Source organism: Pelobates fuscus, chromosome 6, assembly GCF_036172605.1.
Source record: "Pelobates fuscus isolate aPelFus1 chromosome 6, aPelFus1.pri, whole genome shotgun sequence".
NCBI classification, from domain to species: Eukaryota; Metazoa; Chordata; class Amphibia; order Anura; family Pelobatidae; genus Pelobates; species Pelobates fuscus.
Window position 1 is genome coordinate 282478702 of NC_086322.1, and position 19225 is coordinate 282497926.

A 19225-nucleotide genomic window follows, 5' to 3' on the forward strand; every position below is an offset into this window, starting at 1 on the left:
ATACTAGGGGAAGGTAGGCTTAATTGTTTGATTGTTTGTGTTTCCTGTCCTGAGGGTTAGAGGGAGGAGCTAAACCCACATGTTAACATAGAAACATAGAAACATAGAATGTGACGGCAGATAAGAACCATTCGGCCCATCTAGTCTGCCCAGTTTTCTAAATACTTTCATTAGTCCCTGGCATTATCTTATAGTTAGGATAGCCTTATGCCTATCCCACGCATGCTTAAACTCCTTTACTGTGTTAACCTCTACCACTTCAGCTGGAAGGCTATTCCATGCATCCACTACCCTCTCAGTAAAGTAATACTTCCTGATATTATTTTTAAACCTTTGTCCCTATCCCCCTATCTCGTCTTTCCACCAAGCTATACATGTTAAGATCCTTTAACCTTTCCTGGTAAGTTTTATCCTGCAATCCATGAACCAGTTTAGTAGCCCTTCTTTGAACTCTCTCTAAGGTATCAATATCCTTCTGAAGATATGGTCTCCAGTACTGTGTACAGTACTCCAAGTGAGGTCTCACCAGTGTTCTGTACAATGGCATGAGCACTTCCCTCTTTCTACTGCTAATACCTCTCCCTATACAACCAAGCATTCTGCTAGCATTTCCTGCTGCTCTATTACATTGTCTGCCTACCTTTAAGTCCTCAGAAATAATCACCCCTAAATCCCTTTCCTCAGAGGTTAGGACTCTATCAAATATTCTGTACTCTGCCCTTGGGTTTTTACGTCCAAGATGCATTGTGCACTTATCCACATTAAATGTCAGTTGCCACAACTCTGACCATTTTTCTAGTTTACCTAAATCATTTGCCATTTGGCTTATCCCTCCTGGAACATCAACCCTGTTACATATCTTAGTATCATCCGCAAAAAGACACACCTTACCATCAAGACCTTCTGCAATATCACTAATAAAAATATTAAAGAGAATGGGTCCAAGTACAGATCCCTGAGGTACCCCACTGGACAAGCCCAAGCTTCGAATATACTCCATTGACTACAACCCTCTGTTGCCTGTCACTCAGCCACTGCTTTACCCATCCAACAATATTGGAATCCAAACTCAAAGATTGCAGTTTATTGATAAGCCTTCTATGTGCAACAGTGTCAAAAGCCTTACTGAAATCTAGGTAAGCAATGTCTACTGCACCACCCTGATCTATAATTTTAGTTACCCAATCAAAAAAATCAATAAGATTAGTTTGGCATGATCTCCCTGAAGTAAACCCATGTTGTCTCTGATCTTGAAATCCATGTGTTTTTAGATGTTCAACAATCCTATCCTTTAACATGGTTTCCAGCACTTTCCCCACTACTGAAGTAAGGCTTACTGGCATATAGTTGCCCGACTCCTCCCTATTACCTTTCTTGTGAATGGACACAACATTCGCTAACTTCCAATCTTCTGGGACTACTCCTGTTAACAATTATTGGTTAAATAAATCTGTTAATGGTTTTGCTAGTACACCACTAAGCTCTTTTAATAGCTTTGGGTGTATTCCATCAGGTCCCATTGACTTATTTGTCTTTACTTTTGACAGTTGAAATAGAACCTCTTCCTCTGTAAACTCACGTGTAATAAATGACTCATTTATCCTTTTTTTTAACGGAGGTCCCTTTCCTTCATTTTCAGCTGTAAATACCGAACAAAAATATTCATTGAGGCAGTCAGCTAGACCTTTATCCTCATCTACATACCTTCCTTCTTTTGTTTTTAATCTAACTAATCCTTGTTTTACTTTTCTTTTTAAATGCAGCCATGATTAGCCAGGAAATACTAATTGCAAAGAATGGTGTTCAGAATAAATGTAATTTTGGATAGAACAGGGCTTCTCAAATCAGACTCTAAGGCCATTTTTGTACTGCAATACTTGGGGAATTTCTAACATTCCAATGATCTTCTCCACCTACCTGCACCAAAGGAACAGGTCTAGGTCCAAAAATATCTGTAATGCACTTAAAAGCAATATTGGTCAAATGGGCAGCTAAATAATATTCGAATTGTCAGGAGAAGACTATTTTGATCCATAAGACTGGATTGATCTGGACATTGTCAGATTCAGAAAAGTGACCTGTTTTTTTGTGAGGTGTGAGAAACCTACTTACTTCATGACTACATGCAAGGCTTACAAAAAATAAATGCAATGCTGGGTCAGTTCTGCTTAATATTTTATAATGTCAACTGTTTTGCTAACGTCCAGCAGTAATTGATGATCAGCATGATTTCAGACTTTGTGCAATTGCAAATATGGTGTCACAAGTGATCTTGTACATTTCCACATAGGAAAAAACACATAGTTCAAGGAATCGTAAAGAAGAACTCATCAAAAGTGCTCAGGCCGTGAAATTTCACATCTGCTTAGCCGAATTTATAGGAGAAGTACAATTATATTTTCATTTTGATTGAGAATGTTTTATTAAGAAAGAGTGCCAATATTGTTAACGTACACAATTCTCAACAACTATGTATAAAACTGTACATTCCAGCTGTAGTGCAAGTCACCATTGAAGGGGATTGAAGGTCAATCTCCTCCCTCTTATCAGAAGTGATGTTCTCAGCTAATCACAATTTTTTCACATAGGAACGCATTGAATTGGCCGAGATTGTAAATTCTACTGATCTCAGCCAAGGAGGCTGTTGGGTGGGGAAGCGCAGAGCCAAACACCACCTGGCCAATATGCATCTCCTCATAGCATTTAATCAATTAAAACACTGTGCAGCACTGCCCAAGGAAGCACCTCTAGATGCCTATCTAAGCAGTGGCCTCTAAAGGTGTCATGTAAACACTGTCTTTTCTCTGAAAATACAGCGTTGACTGCAAAAAGCCTGCAGGGACTGACTATACTCACCAGAACAACTACATCAAGCTGTAGTTTTTCTGGTGACTATAGTGTCCCTTTAATTACATTAATTGCCAGGGCACAGACAAGACCAAATCCATTATAGGTTGCCCTGTAGTATGTAGAATTCAGAAGGTGTATAAAATTAAGTAATTCGGCAATGAAGAATCCTGAAGCATATGCATTATATATACTGCAGGGCAACGCTTTTCATGAATTTTCACAAATATGACAAAATGATGTGTCCCTGAAAACATGGTGAATCTGGTAACCAATACAGCAATTTGTAGTTAAATTGTTGCTATAACCCTTTGTGACAAACATTTTTAATCTAACCCGGCCATGTTGGGCACTATAACAATTGTCCATCCCCTTTTCTTTATCATAAAATAGGTTTTAACTTACCTGGAAAGCAGCGCCGGGCTTTCCACGCCATTTCTTATAGAACATTCTGTGATTGGACCGTTTCGATGGCACAGAGTGCATGCGTGCAATGTGAGCCGGTGAGGAGATGGAGTTAGTACTTTTTTCATTTTTAGCAGTCTTCCCCTTTCTGGCTCTCTGCCAGCAAGGGAGGAGATTATCAATGTCTGTCGCCAGCGTGCTGATGACAGATGTAAAATATTCACAGAGTTGACGGAACAGAGCTTTGGGCTGCCTAAGTCGCGTGTGCCGGGGTTGCAATTAGCCCTCAGCACACAGTATGTGTAGTGTTCCAAGCTAAAACATTGCTCATACAGACTCCTACCACCATGACTACTTCAAATCATTGGAGTGGTCATGGTGATTGGAGTGACCCTTTAAGGGAGAACAAAATTGCAGAATTTAGGCACAAAGTATTTATTTGCAACAAAGCGGTATTAACCATAAGGTGACTTTAAGCAGCTGCCTAGGACCCAGGGGTTAGACAGGGGAGCCTCAACCATGAATTGCTTGGTTCCATCTACTATATCTCTGCAAAGAATGAAGGGGGAAAGGCAAATCAATAACCTGTTTAGGGGCAGTGCAATCTAATACCTTCTCTGATTTACAGACATTTGCCAACCCGCTGCAGCCATAGATAAGCTGCAATTTGGATTTTATTTCAATACAGTTTGGTATTTAGTGAATAAACCCCGTTAGGTCTTCAAGCTGTTGGGCAGCACAGGAATATCGCTGCTACACAGAATGATGTATTCTTGCAGGCAGCTAATTAGAATTAATTAATCAAGGTCATCTCCTAAAGGAACCGCCTTAATCAATCAATCGAGCCACATACAGCAGCAGCCTATTAAATGTACACACACTAAGTGTTACCAGAACTTTTAATGTGTAGCTCATTCAAATCCAATCATGGAAGACATGGTAGATGGTCCCAGGCTGATTAATCCTAATTCTCATCTATAAATATGGGAAAAAACAAACAAACAAAAAACAACTTTAAAAGAGAATGGGCTCTGTCACTTTTTTTTTTTTTTTAAATATATAATTTTGTTACTACTATAATATTATTCATTTTGGCCCCCTTTATTTTGTGTATTGAGAGAGAGGATGCAAAAAAAAAAAAAAAAAAAAAAAGATGTTTATTTGCATTTTTCTCGGGCATCGTTCTCGGGCAAGCCTTAAAACAACTAAAAGAAAAAACCCACAAGGAAGATACCAGTAAAAAAACCAAAATCACCTGTTCATGAGACAATACAGTAAACAAAATGAGGTTTTCAGGTCAAGTGACTGTGGTGTGTGGTCATGTGACTTGGGCGGTGTCACATGACTTCCCCCCTTCCTCCTCCCAGCTGGCTGTCTCAATGCACTGTCTGATGGATGTTTAAATCCCTCCCACTAATGGGCAGGAATGGATCCTGTGTGATATATTGGGACCAAGGGGGCGACTCACAGTCAGCAGTGGCAGCCTGTCAGGTGGGTGTCTGGTCTGATGGTGTGTCTGTGTATTAGTATTATGGGAGGAGGGGGAGTAATGCTGTTTGGGTGGGATTTGTCCAAAGAGCTTGCAATCTATATTCTGTATTTAAGTAGTGTGCATTTAATTTGAAAAAAACAGCCTATGTCTTATCTATATATCTCTCACATTCTCTGATGGTGTATGTAGAATTGTAGTGGGACATTTGTTGCAATCCAGGCTTGCTATTATCACATGGTCCCCTGTGTACATATGGGGTTGGGTAATAAAAGTAGATTAACTAACCGGGACTGTGCAGTTCCCATGGATGGTGACTGCTTTTACTTGTTGAACTTTACCCCTGCCAGTGCTGTTGTTGTGACCCAGGGATTTAAGGGGACAGGAGTGGCTTGTTACAGTGGGGGTGCATTAGGATACCAGTATGGCTGTAGGGACTGGCATGTTGGCTAGTTATTGATCTGGTCAGAACACTGGCTTGTAAACTTGTTTTCTGTACCCTGCATGTGGTGGGTGGGGAATTTCCCATGAAATTGTGGCAAGTCATACAACCTGTTAGTAAGCTGAATATTTATTGTAAATCACGTGATGGCATCATCAACTAGACTAAACTATCAACAAAAGCTGTGTAGGTGACTTGTAGTGTGGTGGGTTTTTTTTAAATTGGTTTTTGTGTCTTATTTACAAACCCCTACACCCTCTTATCTGAGCTTTAACAAGGTGAAACTAGTGTGGTTAGTGTCTAATTAAAATCATGGCCATGTTTGCTCTAAAATGCATTAATTTAATTAAAGGACATTGCTTTTCACAGATTTTAAAGGGCAACTACAGTGGTTGTTTATAGAATAATTAACGATTGATCACATATTGCTAACATTCTGCAGTGCTGTACAATAAATAAGACACACATTTTAATTATGGCACAACATGTCCTAAGGAAACCGTGGGTGAAGGTGGGACTTGCCTTGATTAAGGGGACACTCCAAACACCATAACCACTCCTGCCCACAGAAGTAGTTATAGTGCCAGGAGAAGGCTGGTGCTCACAAACTGTCCTGGTGCAAATTGATAACTTGTCTGGTTCTTTTCTGGAACCCAAGCTTCATGGGTCTTCTCTAGTAGAAGCCGGATGTCCCTTTTGCGCAGAGCAGCACTGCAATTATTGGTTGAGTGGCCAGCTGACATAAGGCAGTAAATGCAGTGCTGCTATGGGGACATCAAACTTCCCTGATTGGAGATGACCTATGCATACCTCCCAAGTGTCCCTATTTTTGGAGGGGCAGTTCTCATTTTGAATCCAAAACTCTGTCCCTCCATCATAATTTCCCTCTTTTCTACGAGCTCCGTATTGTTGGTGTCTGAGTGTATAACAGAGCTCCACAGCAATAATACTCCCAGTAATTTGGCTTTAAACTACAATAAATGTGTTTAGATCAGTCTGTGTAGATAAGATCCATTGTGCTTGTTCTAAATTACCCCTAAAATAAAATTGTCCCTCATTGTTCTGTTGAAATGTTGGCTAGTATACCAATCCTGTGAGGGCAATGTGTGCCTGGGGAGTATTCCTTTAATATTACTGAAGCTTTTTGAGCCTTTTTAGTTGTGCTGGACATGTGTAAGTGTCATGTATGTAATTTTCTTGGTATGTTCTGACTCTGCCAGGAGAGCCAGACATAAAATGTACATTTAAGAGGTAAACTAAAAGGTTTTTAGTCTGGTTCCCCCCCCCCCCCCCAAATCTTGGTGAATGTACTATGTCAACCCTCCAAGCACCATAACCACTATACATATTATTCAACCAGGTAGTTCTGGTAGGTTTGTCCATCCAACAAATAGACCAGCGGAAGCTTAGTGCCCTGTGTCTATAAATTTATCAGAATTTTTTTTTATATAATAAAAAAATACATGTGACAGGGCTCCCTCGGTTTTTGATTGGGAAAACTCCAAGCACCACAACCACTTGTTATTGAGTGCTACTCACCATCTCCGCTTTTAACTCCGGAGAGCTGGCAGTTCCTATAGTTTCCAGTAATTTAAAGTTGCAAAGTCTCTCAATCTGGTAGCTCTACTTTTTTTTTTTTTTTTTTTTTTTTTTTTTTTTTTTATATTTTAATTTTTAATTTTCTTTTATTTACATGTTCTCACCTTTTTTAATATTTCCAGTGTAGTAAATCAAAGCTTCTTAGAAGTAAACTTCCCTCTAGACCACGGGTAGGCAACCTTTTAGCAGCATTGTGATGTCTTATTTTTTTTTTTTTTAAATTGTGGTGTGTATGTTGCCATATTGTGCTTGTGTTTATTTTACTGCAGTTACTTTGTATCATTGTATTTGAGTGTATATAAGCTATTATATTGTAAATGTTCATGAGTAGTTTGTGGTATTGTGTATGGGGGCTGCTTGTGGAATTGTGTATTTGGTAGTGTGGGTCAGTTTTGGGTATTGCATGTGGGGTTGTGTGTATGTACGTCGCTTGTTAGTGGTAAGTTTGTACTTTGGTACACGTGCCATAGGTTGCCTACCCCTGATCTAGACACTGTACACATCTAAATTAATGTATGTATAACCCTTATCATGCATTTAGCAAAGCACTAAGATTAAAGTGACACTATAGTGTCAGGAAAACCGCTTGGGTTTTCCTGACACCATAGTACCCTGAGGGTGCCCCCTCCCGTGGTGCTGAACGGGTTAAAACCCTTTCAGCTACTCGCCCTTTCCCCCACCAGGCTCCCTTACCTCTCCACCCCCGCCAACGTCAGCATCCTTGTCTGATGTCACCGGCGCCACGTGCGCATTCAAAGTGTCTGTAGGAAAGCATTTTTTTTTCAATGCTTTGCTATGGACGCTCTGCGTGACTGAGGCATAATATGCCTCAATCATTGCCGATGCTCCTCCAGTGGCTGTCCAGAAGACAGCCACTAGAGGCTGTCTTAACCCCAGATGTAAACATAGCAGTTTCTCAGAAACTGCGATGTTTACATCAGGCAGGGTTAGCCTTAGAGGGACCTGACACCCAGACCACTTCATTGAGCTGAAGTGGTCTGGGTGACTATATAGTAATATAATTATTTGGAATGACTCGCTGCTCCCGGTATATTCTGCAGACAGGCCACTGTGATGGTCACTTTGGGGGTGGAAAAAGGTTTTTGAGGGAACTGTGTGATTTTTAATCAAAGTGTTTTATTGAACATATTACAATTATAAACCGTAAAGAAAAAAGGTGACCGCGTAGCAGTGTTTAAATTTGTGACCTGTTGCTTGAAGCCAACCACGTTGCTTAATAAAACTCACATTCGTCACGAAGAGACCGTACAGACAGGCCTCACCTTGGAGTGCTTGAGGCAATCATGTTTGTTCTCTCCATGAGTATTTATTACAAATGGTAACATCCTGAGTTACTGATTCACTTTTATTCAAAGTGAATTTCAAATTTGAAGACTGAGTAGCTAAGCATATCATTTTTAAAGTTTGACTATTTACCTTGAATTCTCATTCTCACAAAAACAAACTCGCTTCCTCCTTCCTTCTTGGCAGGGGTATGATAAAAACAAGCAGGACTTTAGTTTGTACAGGGATGTGTTTTATAACTGATTAAGGGAACGTAATGTCTTATTTTTCTGCAAGTTTTTTTTTTTTTTCCCATAAGAATGCATCCCTTCTAGAAAGTCTTACTTGGTCTATGTATACATGCATGTGCTGTGTTTTATTTATAAATCTATATATCTCACATACGTACAGTCTAAAAACTGATATTGGTTTACATGTTAAGTGACAGTATGGCTGACTAGGTGGTGGGTAGCTGGCGTAACAATCACCTGGAAATGGTAGCTTTACCTACTTTAAACCTAAGACACTGGATTCATATTTACTTTGAAGGGCTGTTTTGGACCTGCAGGTTAAAGGCTTTCTGGTATAACTTCCACTCTTGAACTCCCACTCTTCTAAGGGTAACAAGAAGTGTTAAATCTGCACAGCACTTATAACCGGAGGAGTTAACCTGCACCACAACTAACCAATCATTTTAAGGTTTGCTACTGGAGTTTAGTTTGCTGGTTGACTCTGCATGGTCTGCAGAAAATTAATCTCTTCACCTTCCTTCCGCTGGGTGTAAACTTCTATATCTGGTGACTCCCAAATTTGGGTCATGTTCAAACAGGTCTGAGTTTTATCTAGTTCTTAATGACAGTGTAACGCAATGTTCAGAAGCGTGAAAGCGTCTGCTGTAGAAATCTGAAGATTCAGTTTTAATTTCCCATAAGAATGTGCAATAGGGTCTACAGATCTACAGATTTTAATAAACACTTTTACTTTCATAGAGAAACTTTATTGGAAGACCCCCTCATGCGCCCTTTGTGTTTTTTGTCATAGCTCTGGTTATTGCATTTTAGATGGGAGGGTGGGGGGGTAAATGATTCATATGTATCTAGGCAATAACTGATCAACATGGGCCAAATGTAAAGAGTTTAAAAAAATAAAATAAAAATCATTGTGCCTCTCCCCACCACCATGCCTTCTCGGTCTGCCCTCTTCCCTCCTGTGTACCCAGTTCTGACTGTTTGTTTCAAAACACTATACATGTTTCACCTTTAAACTGTTACCTGTCTGAGTTGTAGGGGGAGGGGATCGCTCTGTGTAAATGCAATTCTGTAAAATGTCTAGTTACTTGGTATTAATGTCTAATTTGTTTTATCTCCTGAACAGGATGGGGACGCTCTGGATACTTTCCCTTTTGGCAGCGTCTGTGGCTGCTAACCTGTGTCCTGATGGCACCAGATGTGGCGAGGACAGCCTGTGCTGTGAGCTGTCTGGTGAGCAGGGATACGGTTGCTGCTCCAAGGAAGAGGTACATGGGACGGTATTGGCAAAAAGTGTGGGTCTTGGTATCTGTGACGGGACTAAGACATGTTGCAATGATAGCCCCACTGTTTTCTCTAGCAGAACGAATAGAGGCTAATTGTGCAACAAATATTTAGGGGCCCCTGTAGTGCAAGGGAGGCCAAAAGGTGGGATTGTACAGCCCCATGATGCTCTTCTCAGCTCAGGATTTAGCATTTGCCCTTCCTTGCAGGGCAGTATTTCAGAGTGTTTGCAGCGTTCTGTTGTGTCGGCAGTTAGAATGCGTGCGTGCGCTCTGAAATTTATGTTCATATAGTCGCTGTTTCCATACCCTTTTTGGGGTGCAGTTGCCACTGGACCCCAGTGAAGCAAATTTTATTCATGACGTGAGAATTGTTGGGAATTAATTCCGCACTGCCTTAAGTGTTAGGGCTGGTTAAATCTATAAACCTCTTCTGAGTAAACCACGTGGGTTTCTTTTCTGCCCTCTTCTCTATAGATTGTGTCCCGATCTCTTCCAATGATTTCCATGGAGAACGAGTGTTCGGATCATGAAAGCTGTCCTGCTGAATACAGCTGTGTTAATACCCCTCAGGGCAATTCTGCTTGCTGTCCGCTGCCACAGGTAAACTGGTACCAGTTGTGGACTGGGAAGAGAACACTGCTTTCATTTAGGAGCAGCGTGGTTATGCCACCATGTAAACCAAAAGGTGTGGGGTTTCGTAGCTTTGGGATGCATTGACAAACAAATTGATCTGGGAAAGGGAGCTTTAACCGGTTATTGTGGGGAAAAAACAATTAACTTTTTTATATATATTATTTTTTTTTTTTTTTTTTTCCAAAGGGATCATCCTGCCAAGATGGAAATCATTGCTGTCCTTCCGGTACTCTTTGCTCTTCAGATGGACACCACTGTATTCCAGGTCAGATATTCTCCACTATTTATTTATTTTTCTCCCCACCTTCCTCTCCTCTGGCTGATCGAACATGTGGGTTCACCAGAACACTGGTGAGACCTCACTTGGAGTATTGTACGCAGTACTGGAGACCGTATCTCCAGAAGGATATTGATACTTTAGAGCGAGTTCAGAGAAGGGCTACTAAACTGGTTAATGGATTGCAGGATAAAACTTACCAGGAAAGGTTAAAGGATCTTAACATGTATAGCTTGGAGGAAAGACCAGACAGGGGGGATATGATAGAAACATTTAAATACATAAAGGGAATCAACACAGTAAAGGAGGAGACTATATTTAAAAGAAAAACCACAACAAGAGGACATAGTCTTAAAGGGATTCTCCAGTGCCCTTCTCCCTCCCACTCCTCCCCCCCCCCCCCATCCCAAGTTGCTGAAGGGGTTAAACCTTGCCAGAGTCCGCTGTCCCTCAGCGCTGGGTCAGGCTCCGCCTATGCTCCCCCCTGCCGTCAGCCAGCAGAGACCTACTGCGCATACGCGGTCGTCAGTGGGGGAGACCTAATGCGCATGCACGACAATGGCCACACATGCGCATTAGACCTCTCCATAGGAAAGCACTGAATAATGCTTTACTATGGGGATTTCGGTGATGCTGGAGGTCCTCACATAGTGTGAGGACATCAGCGTCGTTTTAAGCCACTTTTCGTGTTCTATGCACATGGAAGTGTTCGCTAGTGGCTGTTTAGTAGACAGCCACTAGAGAAGGACTTAACCCTGCAACAGTAATTATTGCTATTTTCATAAACTGCAATATTTATCTTGCAGGGTTAAGGGTAGTGGGAGTTGGCACCCAGGCCACTCCAATGGGCAGAAGTGGTCTGGGTGCCTGGAGTTTTCTTTTAAGTGAGAGGGGCAAAGGTTTAAAAATATCAGGGAGTATTACTTTACTGAGAGGAGTGGATGTATGGAATAGCCTTCCAGCTGAAGTGGTAAAGGTCAACACAGTGAAGGAATTTAAGCATGAATGGCATAGGTATAAGGCTATCATAATGACAAATCTCAGCGTGATCCACAAACCGATGGGATCACACTGGGAGAGGGCACAGTAAAGAAAGTGAGTGATTAAAAAGAACCTGTACCTTTTTTTAATAAATTTGGCATTAAAATGGGGATAGCCCAAAACAGCAAAAGTGATGATGGAGGTTCTAGGGCAGTGTGGACAGTAATGCCATCCATAAACAACTTCTCCTGGGTGTATAGTGAGGTCCAGGTCATGCAGTATCCAAAAGAGTATCAAATATGTGTACCAGTCAAGTAAGGCTGTATGTAAACAGTCAGGAAAAATAGGTCTGCATAGGCCCGATAGAGTTCCATAGTAAAAACTTAATGAACTGTCCCTAGATACCTCTGCACCACACAAGGCTAGTGCCTACATGAAACAACAAACCCTAGAACTTCAAAATAAACCTTATAAACTATAATGTGGTCCTATTGCTACTAAAAGTGAGATGATGATTAAATGCCCAAATGCTATCCAAGCTATAAGATAAGGCCAGGGACTAACGAGAGTATTTAGAAAACTGGGCAGACTAGATGGACTGAATGATTCTTATTTGCCGTCACATTCTATGTTTGTGTTTCATCCCCCATTAGCCACCAATCAATCTGCAGTGATCTGCCCAGATGGAAAATCTGAGTGTCCAAGTGATGCCACGTGCTGTGTAATGGAGGGGCAGGTCTGGGGATGCTGCCCAATGCCACAGGTGATATTTTTGTTAGGGTATTTCCATCCATTCCTTTCCCAAGAACTTACTGTGATCTATGCTCCGTTAATATAACATTTTGCTTATCGTTTGACACGTTTAGAACCTTAAGCGGTAGAACTAATCGGAAAATACCTTTCAGAATTCTGCACTTTGTTTCCAGCAGAATGCACTCTGTTGCGCATTTTGTTCTTACAACCTGTGTGAAAAAGCAAAACCTATTGTGTTTAATATATGGACACTAAATGTTTTTCTTCTTGTCTTTCTAATAGGCGTCTTGCTGCAGCGATCACCTGCACTGTTGTCCTCGCAATACTCTGTGTGATGTCCAGCATGGCCGCTGCCAGTCTGAAGATGGCGTAACCCCCTGGATGCGCAAGCTTCCTGCTAGAGTTAAACTGGTGGGATTGGGTAAGCCATCTCGAGGCTGTTTAGTCCTTTCCACTTCATCCTGGACCTTGTCTTGTTGCCATAGACTGACCTTTAAGTATTTTTGAGGGTGGTTGCATGTCTGTGGGTCACCAGCATCTAGAGTGCAACTTTCATAATCTAAAAGATTTTAAGTTAGATGGAAAATAGCTATATCTGCAGCTCCGTGTCCCAGTAGGGCTGGCAGTCTTTTCTATATTAACCAACAAATGGCGGATTCCTGTTTTTTTGCTACCTGAATCTTGCCCAGACTGAGGGCGTTGTTCAGTGTCTGCTTAGTGTGGTGTTTGAAACAGTTATTGACGTATCCTTTACATGAAGCCTATTTTGTCTTTATCAGGAGACATTTTCAAACGGACTAACTGCTCTGACCACACCACCTGTCCTAACGGTGCTACCTGTTGCCTCCAAAAAGATGGAAAATATGGATGCTGCCCTTTCACAGATGTGAGTATAGCTGACGTTATTTAGACTTACTGGGAAGATCCCTTCAAAAAGGTCTGTGGGTGCAGCAGAACGCATTGTCTGGTCTTAACTATCCCCTTCTTCTAGTCTGCACAGCAATGATCTTGTGGTCTTCTGGATCAGTTTGCACAAGATCTCAATTGCCCGCTTGTCTCTCTATTCAGAAGTGCTGTTACCCCTTAATTAGAGCAGTGATGTCGATCTAGACCAGTGCTTCCCAAACAAAATTTCAACTCCCTATTTATAATACAATATTTGATTGTGGAGACCGTAGCTTGTCATTATAACTTAAAATGGGCCCCCTACGAGAAGAGGTGGTCTGAACACACCGCAGAATGTCATGCTACACTACTACAAACTGACTAACGGCAAGAGGCATGGATGTTTGTAGTGGGTGGAACTATATTCAAGTAGTTATTCATGAAACCTAGCTTAGTCTGAGAAATTGCCCAATTCTTCTATAGTTACAGCTTGTCTATCTTATTTATGGAATTTTGGAAAATTATTTTTTTTAGCTTTATCTTGCACTAGATTAGCAATCTTTAATGTTTAACTGTATTTTTGCAAAAGTAACAATACTATCCTTGAATCCTACACTGGAGTTTGGGTCTGTCTGAGCGGCCTCTCTCCTTGTATGTCGCAGTCTAACTCTGTTCATTGTCGTGCAGGGTGTTTGCTGTCGAGATCACGTCCACTGCTGCCCCTCGGGGACGCGCTGTGACCTGACTCATAATAAGTGTGCGTCGCTCAGCCTGGAGACCCCGCTCTTCACAAAGACTCCAGCTTTAGAAGAAACAGGCGAGTTTACCAGTTTCTCTTGTGAGGGGGGGGGAGGGGATGTTCCAAGTGTTAACCAGATTGTCTGTATGGATGTTGCCTTTATCACTTTCCTAGAAGCAGCCTTGTCCTCTGTGTATTGTGTAATCATTTTAGTTCAAGCCTGTGAGGCTCATCTTGGCTAATCTGTTGCAGTAAACGAGGTCCCACCTGTCCTGACTGCAATCCAACACACTGTGCATTCATGGATGTTAAAGTGAATCCATAGTTCTCTTCAGCAAGCTGGACCTTGTGTTCAATATGTTTATTAAAGTTTCCTCCCCACCCCCTGACTTTTCTTAATTCTCTGAACATTCTTTAAAATCTAACACTTTGACTCGTTTGTTTCTACAGATGTGAAGTGTGATGACTCTACCAGCTGTCCTGGTGATAGTACCTGCTGCCGCCTTGAGAGTGGTGAATGGGGTTGTTGCCCAATACCACAGGTACAGTGGCATCAATGACTGACTTATGCAAAGTGTGTGTATATATTGTATTTCTAGCTTTTCTAGTTTAAAAACGGTCATTTAAACCAGAGTTGTACATATCACCTAAGATCATGGGTGGCCTTTTTATCTTTGGTTAAATTTCTCCTCCACCTTCCCTGCTGTATCTATAGATTTAAACTCTTCTGGGCCCCTCCCTTTCAATCCTTGTTAGACTCTCCCCTGTGTTTCTGGCAAACTGAGCATGCAGAGCAGAGAAATTAAACTGTTTTTTAACTTGGTTTCGTTCATTCCTTCCCTTGCCTTGTCTGTAATGAAATTTGACTTGCTTGTGAAGTTCTAGGTTTGTGTCCACCCCTCTTCCTAAAAGGTTTTTATGATTGACGTGAGGTTCAGAGAAAAGACCAGGAAGTTGACTGGTCTGTTTCCCATCTGATCTGCTGGACCATACCACTGTTTCTTAGAAATGTTATGCATCCTATTCCCTTTGTACGTATTGTGGTGCAGTGCCTCTACAGTTGTTCAACTGTCTTGGTTTTACTACACAATAATCCAACTTAACTAAAGGACTCTTTAATGCCATTGCTAAATTTCCAGTTTGTGTTCACTTCCAGGCAGTCTGTTGTGAAGACCATGTCCACTGCTGTCCAGGTGGGTACACATGTTCTGGGTCACAATGTGTTAATGATGGTGTCTCCATACCACTTCTCAGAAAAACTCCAGCGCTGAAGCACAAGGGTAAGTGCCAAACTCTTGTCATAGGTTGGTTGAGTCTAGTATTTATACTGGTTAGCATTTTCTAAACTCTACTTTATGCCCCTTGTAGAAAACAATGTCCAGTGCAATGATACTGCCTTCTGCCCAGATGGGGCCACCTGCTGCCGTCTGAAATCTGGTGAATGGGGTTGCTGCCCTCTTGAACATGTAGGTATTTATACATTTTGTGCACACTGACCTGGTCTAGAAACTGTAGTTTGCATATTGGATTAACTTGTCGTGTTTTATTTATTTTTTTCCAATTTCCAGGCTGTGTGCTGTGATGACCACGAACACTGCTGTCCCAGTGGTCACACATGTTCTGGTGGACAATGCCTGGAGGGAGAGAACTCAATACCAGCATTCAAAAAACTGCCTGCTTTGACAAACGCGGCATCTAATGGTAAATTTATCCCCCTTCATAACGTACCTCTAAAGAACTGTTATTAGTCGGCAACATGTAAACCGAGCAGAATCCCTTCCATTGACCGGTTGTATAGAGTATTGGAACAAATTATATCTCCACCCCTGGTCTTCTGGAGGATTAAGATGTTCCTTTCTGCCAGTATTGGGCATTTAAATAACCATACCAAATGCGAGCAATAATCAAGAGCTGGCAAAATCCCCCAGCATCCGCTTTGAGTTCAACAAAGTGCTATTCTTTCAGCAGGAACACTTTAAATGCCTTTCCTGTTCTGGCGAACCTTTTTTTTTTTTTTTTTTTTTTTTTTTTTTTTTTTAATGAACTGGCAGCTTATCTTGTGGGTCCCCTCCTCTCCTGCAATACTTACCAGGCGACATCACTAAACACATCAATAGGTGAGCCTTGTGGGATCAAGACTTGGTTGGACCCTATAGGCGATCAATGACCATTCACTCAACCCAAGAGTCATGCAATAAGGACCCTCTAACATAGCAGGAGCATATAAATGTACCTCCTTACTAAAGAACTGTTTGAACCATCCTCCAATACATAACAGGTAGAAAATGCAAACCCCCCCACCCTGAGCTTTGCACCCTATTAATGAATTTCTTAATGTTGTAGCATTATGGTCGCATATGTCTGAATTATGGATCTTCATGTCAAACCCATAGAAATGCTGCTTGTCGCTTTCTCTGCAGCTAATAGGGTTCCGTGTGACGCTAGTACAAGCTGTCCAGATGGGAGTACATGCTGCCGTAAGTCAGATGGAGACTGGGGATGTTGCCCTATAGAGAAGGTATATACTTTATTGCATATCACGTCTTGCATTGCTCTATCATGCAAATGTATTGGTTATGCTGCCTCTGACTCCTTAACTGTCCACTAAATTATTATTATATATATAAAAAAATCTTTTTTTTTTTTTTTTTTATTCAGCAAGTCACGTTTTCTTGAAAAAACCCTAGAAGTCAACCATGTTTCCTGTTCAGCTACATAAAACTAGCGTTCTTGCAATTCCAATATTGACTTGTTTTTCATTTGCTTTGTATTCCAGAGCAGTTACTTTAGTGTTGGCTGAGTTAACTGTTCTAAACGCTCACTATTGGCTAGACTATGCACGGTTTTACTTGTAGATCGAAGCTAGCAGAATGAAAAGCTGCTCCTCCCACCCCATATTTCTGTAGGCCTGCAGAATGGGGTACCTGGGATCACCACAGTGACAGATGTTGACTTGTCAACACTTTATTCTTACCTTATTGTTTGTAGGTGGCTTTTTTTTTATTTTTTATTTTTTAACATGAGCAGAACCAATGACTGTAGGAGTGGCTTCTAGTTAAACTGCACTTCCCTATCTGTCAGGGAGGTTAGTTAACAAACTACAAACATTTAGTGATCTACTGTGCTTGGGTGTCCTTCTAATAATGCTGATATTCTAAAAGTAACGTGATCAGCTGTTGAATTCTAATCTGTACATGTTCGATCACTATAGCAAAATCTAAAAGCACTGGTATGGCATGATGTGAAACTCTGCATTTATCTCCGCTAGACTGACGGAAGTGTGTGGCTGTAGGATAACTGTTTCCATTCCTGACCTTGCAGGCCGTGTGTTGCTCTGACCACCAACACTGCTGTCCTGAGGGATACACCTGTGACGTGTCACTTGGTGTCTGCAACAAAGCCGACCAGCAGTCAGAACCAAACATCCCTTCAGTCTCTACCACCCCAATCCAACCTGTAGACTACGTCTGGTGCGACTCCTCCCATGCATGCTATGATGGCCAGACATGTTGTGTGGGACCAGGCGGCGTTTGGCAATGCTGCCCTTATACGCAAGTAAGTACCAGGGATATGGTGTGTCCCCTTAATGAGCGGGGGTCATCTGTGTTAATGATTCCAATTCCCTCAATAACTTTACAGTTTGAAAGCCTTAAAAGCTCACAGTAACATTTACCTTTCAGGGGGTGTGCTGCCCAGACCGGGTGCATTGCTGCCCATATGGACACATATGTCTGAATGCTGGGGCTGCATGTAGCCGTGCTGGCCCTCTGAGCTGGCTGGAATCTCCTGTCCCTTCAGCCCCAATCCAGCAAGCAAAACAGATCAACCCTACAACCCCAATCCAGCAAGCAAAACCTGCCAATCCTACAGCCTCAATCCAACCTGTAGACTACGTCTGGTGCGACTCCTCCCATGCATGCTATGATGGACAGACCTGTTGTGTGGGACCAGGGGGAGTTTGGCAATGCTGCCCTTATGCCCAGGTAAGTACCATGATCTGGTGTGTCCCCTTGATGTTGGGAAGGGGTTATTTGTGTTAAAGGGACACTACAGGCACCATAACTACAGCTTTATGTAGTTCTGGTGAGTACATTAAAAAGCCTGCAGTGACTGACTATAAACACTCTACCTTTCAGAGAAAAGGCAGTGTTTACATTGCTCTATAGGAAAATCTCCAGTGGCAGTTACTCTAACTGCTACAAGAGGTTCTTCCTGGGTCAGTGGTGGAGATGCTGAAAATTCACGATAGAGAGTGCCAATTCTGATCTCTCTCAAGGTGGTCAGAGCAAGCGGCAGCCAACCTTTTGTGGTGCTGCAGTAAAAATAAGATTTTTTATTTTTTTTTTACCCTATTTAAGAGGAGGAAGGGTGGACCTTGACACGAAGAGTGGAACACTATAGTGTTCCTTTTTTGTTTCCAACTCCTTCAATCACTTTACACTTAACATATTAAACACTCCAAAAAAAAAAAATAAATAATCTTCCTTTCAGGGGGTGTGCTGCCCGGACAGGGTGCATTGCTGTCCATATGGTCACGTATGTCTGAATTCTGGAGCGGCATGTAGCCGTGCTGGCCCTCTGAGCTGGTTAGGACCTCCAGTTCCTTCAGCCCCAATCCAGGAGGCAAAACCTTCCAACCCTACAACCCCAATTCAACCTGTAGACTACGTTTGGTGTGACTCCTCCCATGCATGCTACGATGGCCAGACATGTTGTGTGGGACCAGGTGGCGTTTGGCAATGCTGCCCTTATGCACATGTAAGTACCAGGGACATTAATGATGGGCAAAGGTATTCTGGGTTAATGCTCCAATTCCCTCAATCACTTTACACTTGGAAAGCATTAACCTCTGTCTTTCCTTTCAGGGGGTGTGCTGCCCAGACAGGGTGCATTGCTGTCCATATGGTCACGTATGTCTGAATTCTGGATCTTCATGTAGCCGTGTAGGCCCTCTGAGGTGGGATGGAGAAAAGTGGCCCGAAAATAAGCCACAAAAAGCAATCTCATTCCTATAAGGAGAACTCTGCCAAAAGTTTCCCAATGAAATCCTGCCCCCCACCCCCAACTAATCGTGTGCCGAGCACAACACTGGAATATAATTGAAATAAATGTAGAACGTTTTGATATTTAAACAAACCTAAGCGATTTGATGTGTGGCTTTTTGTTATCCTGTGTTTATCAAAAAAAGCATCAAAGTGAGACAAAACAATGGCTGGCTGGGGGAAAAGATAAATTTCACTCTTGGATCATTTGCATGGCCATTCCCCCATAATTTGGCTGGGTACACAATGTACTGATTAAATTTCTTAGAATGGCTTACGGGAGGATCCTAGTCAAAACTGCTGAAGCAAATTTAT

The 19225-nt window shown here is 41.9% G+C and overlaps 1 protein-coding gene across 1 annotated transcript; it reads left to right on the forward strand.

Moving 5' to 3' along the window:
- Nucleotides 1–4639: 4639 nt before the first annotated feature.
- GRN (granulin precursor) lies at nucleotides 4640–18959 on the forward strand. The gene is made up of 17 exons (XM_063459306.1): nucleotides 4640–4743; nucleotides 9441–9582; nucleotides 10075–10200; nucleotides 10420–10498; nucleotides 12145–12254; nucleotides 12527–12665; nucleotides 13024–13130; nucleotides 13817–13946; nucleotides 14319–14410; nucleotides 15025–15148; nucleotides 15237–15334; nucleotides 15437–15569; nucleotides 16289–16386; nucleotides 17190–17423; nucleotides 17549–17851; nucleotides 18360–18626; nucleotides 18734–18959. The coding sequence occupies exons 2-17, from the start codon at nucleotides 9442–9444 to the stop codon at nucleotides 18881–18883; spliced, it is 2331 nt and encodes a 776-aa protein (XP_063315376.1). The 5' UTR covers nucleotides 4640–4743; nucleotide 9441; the 3' UTR covers nucleotides 18884–18959.
- Nucleotides 18960–19225: the final 266 nt, after the last annotated feature.

Bases quoted from the DNA above. Each gene is read 5' to 3' on its own strand.
- GRN (XM_063459306.1), top strand. From the start codon at position 9,442: ATGGGGACGCTCTGGATACTTTCCCTTTTGGCAGCGTCTGTGGCTGCT. The intron at 12,255-12,526 runs GTGATATTTTTG...TCTTTCTAATAG, and splicing joins GATGCTGCCCAATGCCACAG to GCGTCTTGCTGCAGCGATCA. The intron at 16,387-17,189 runs GTATATACTTTA...CTGACCTTGCAG, and splicing joins GATGTTGCCCTATAGAGAAG to GCCGTGTGTTGCTCTGACCA.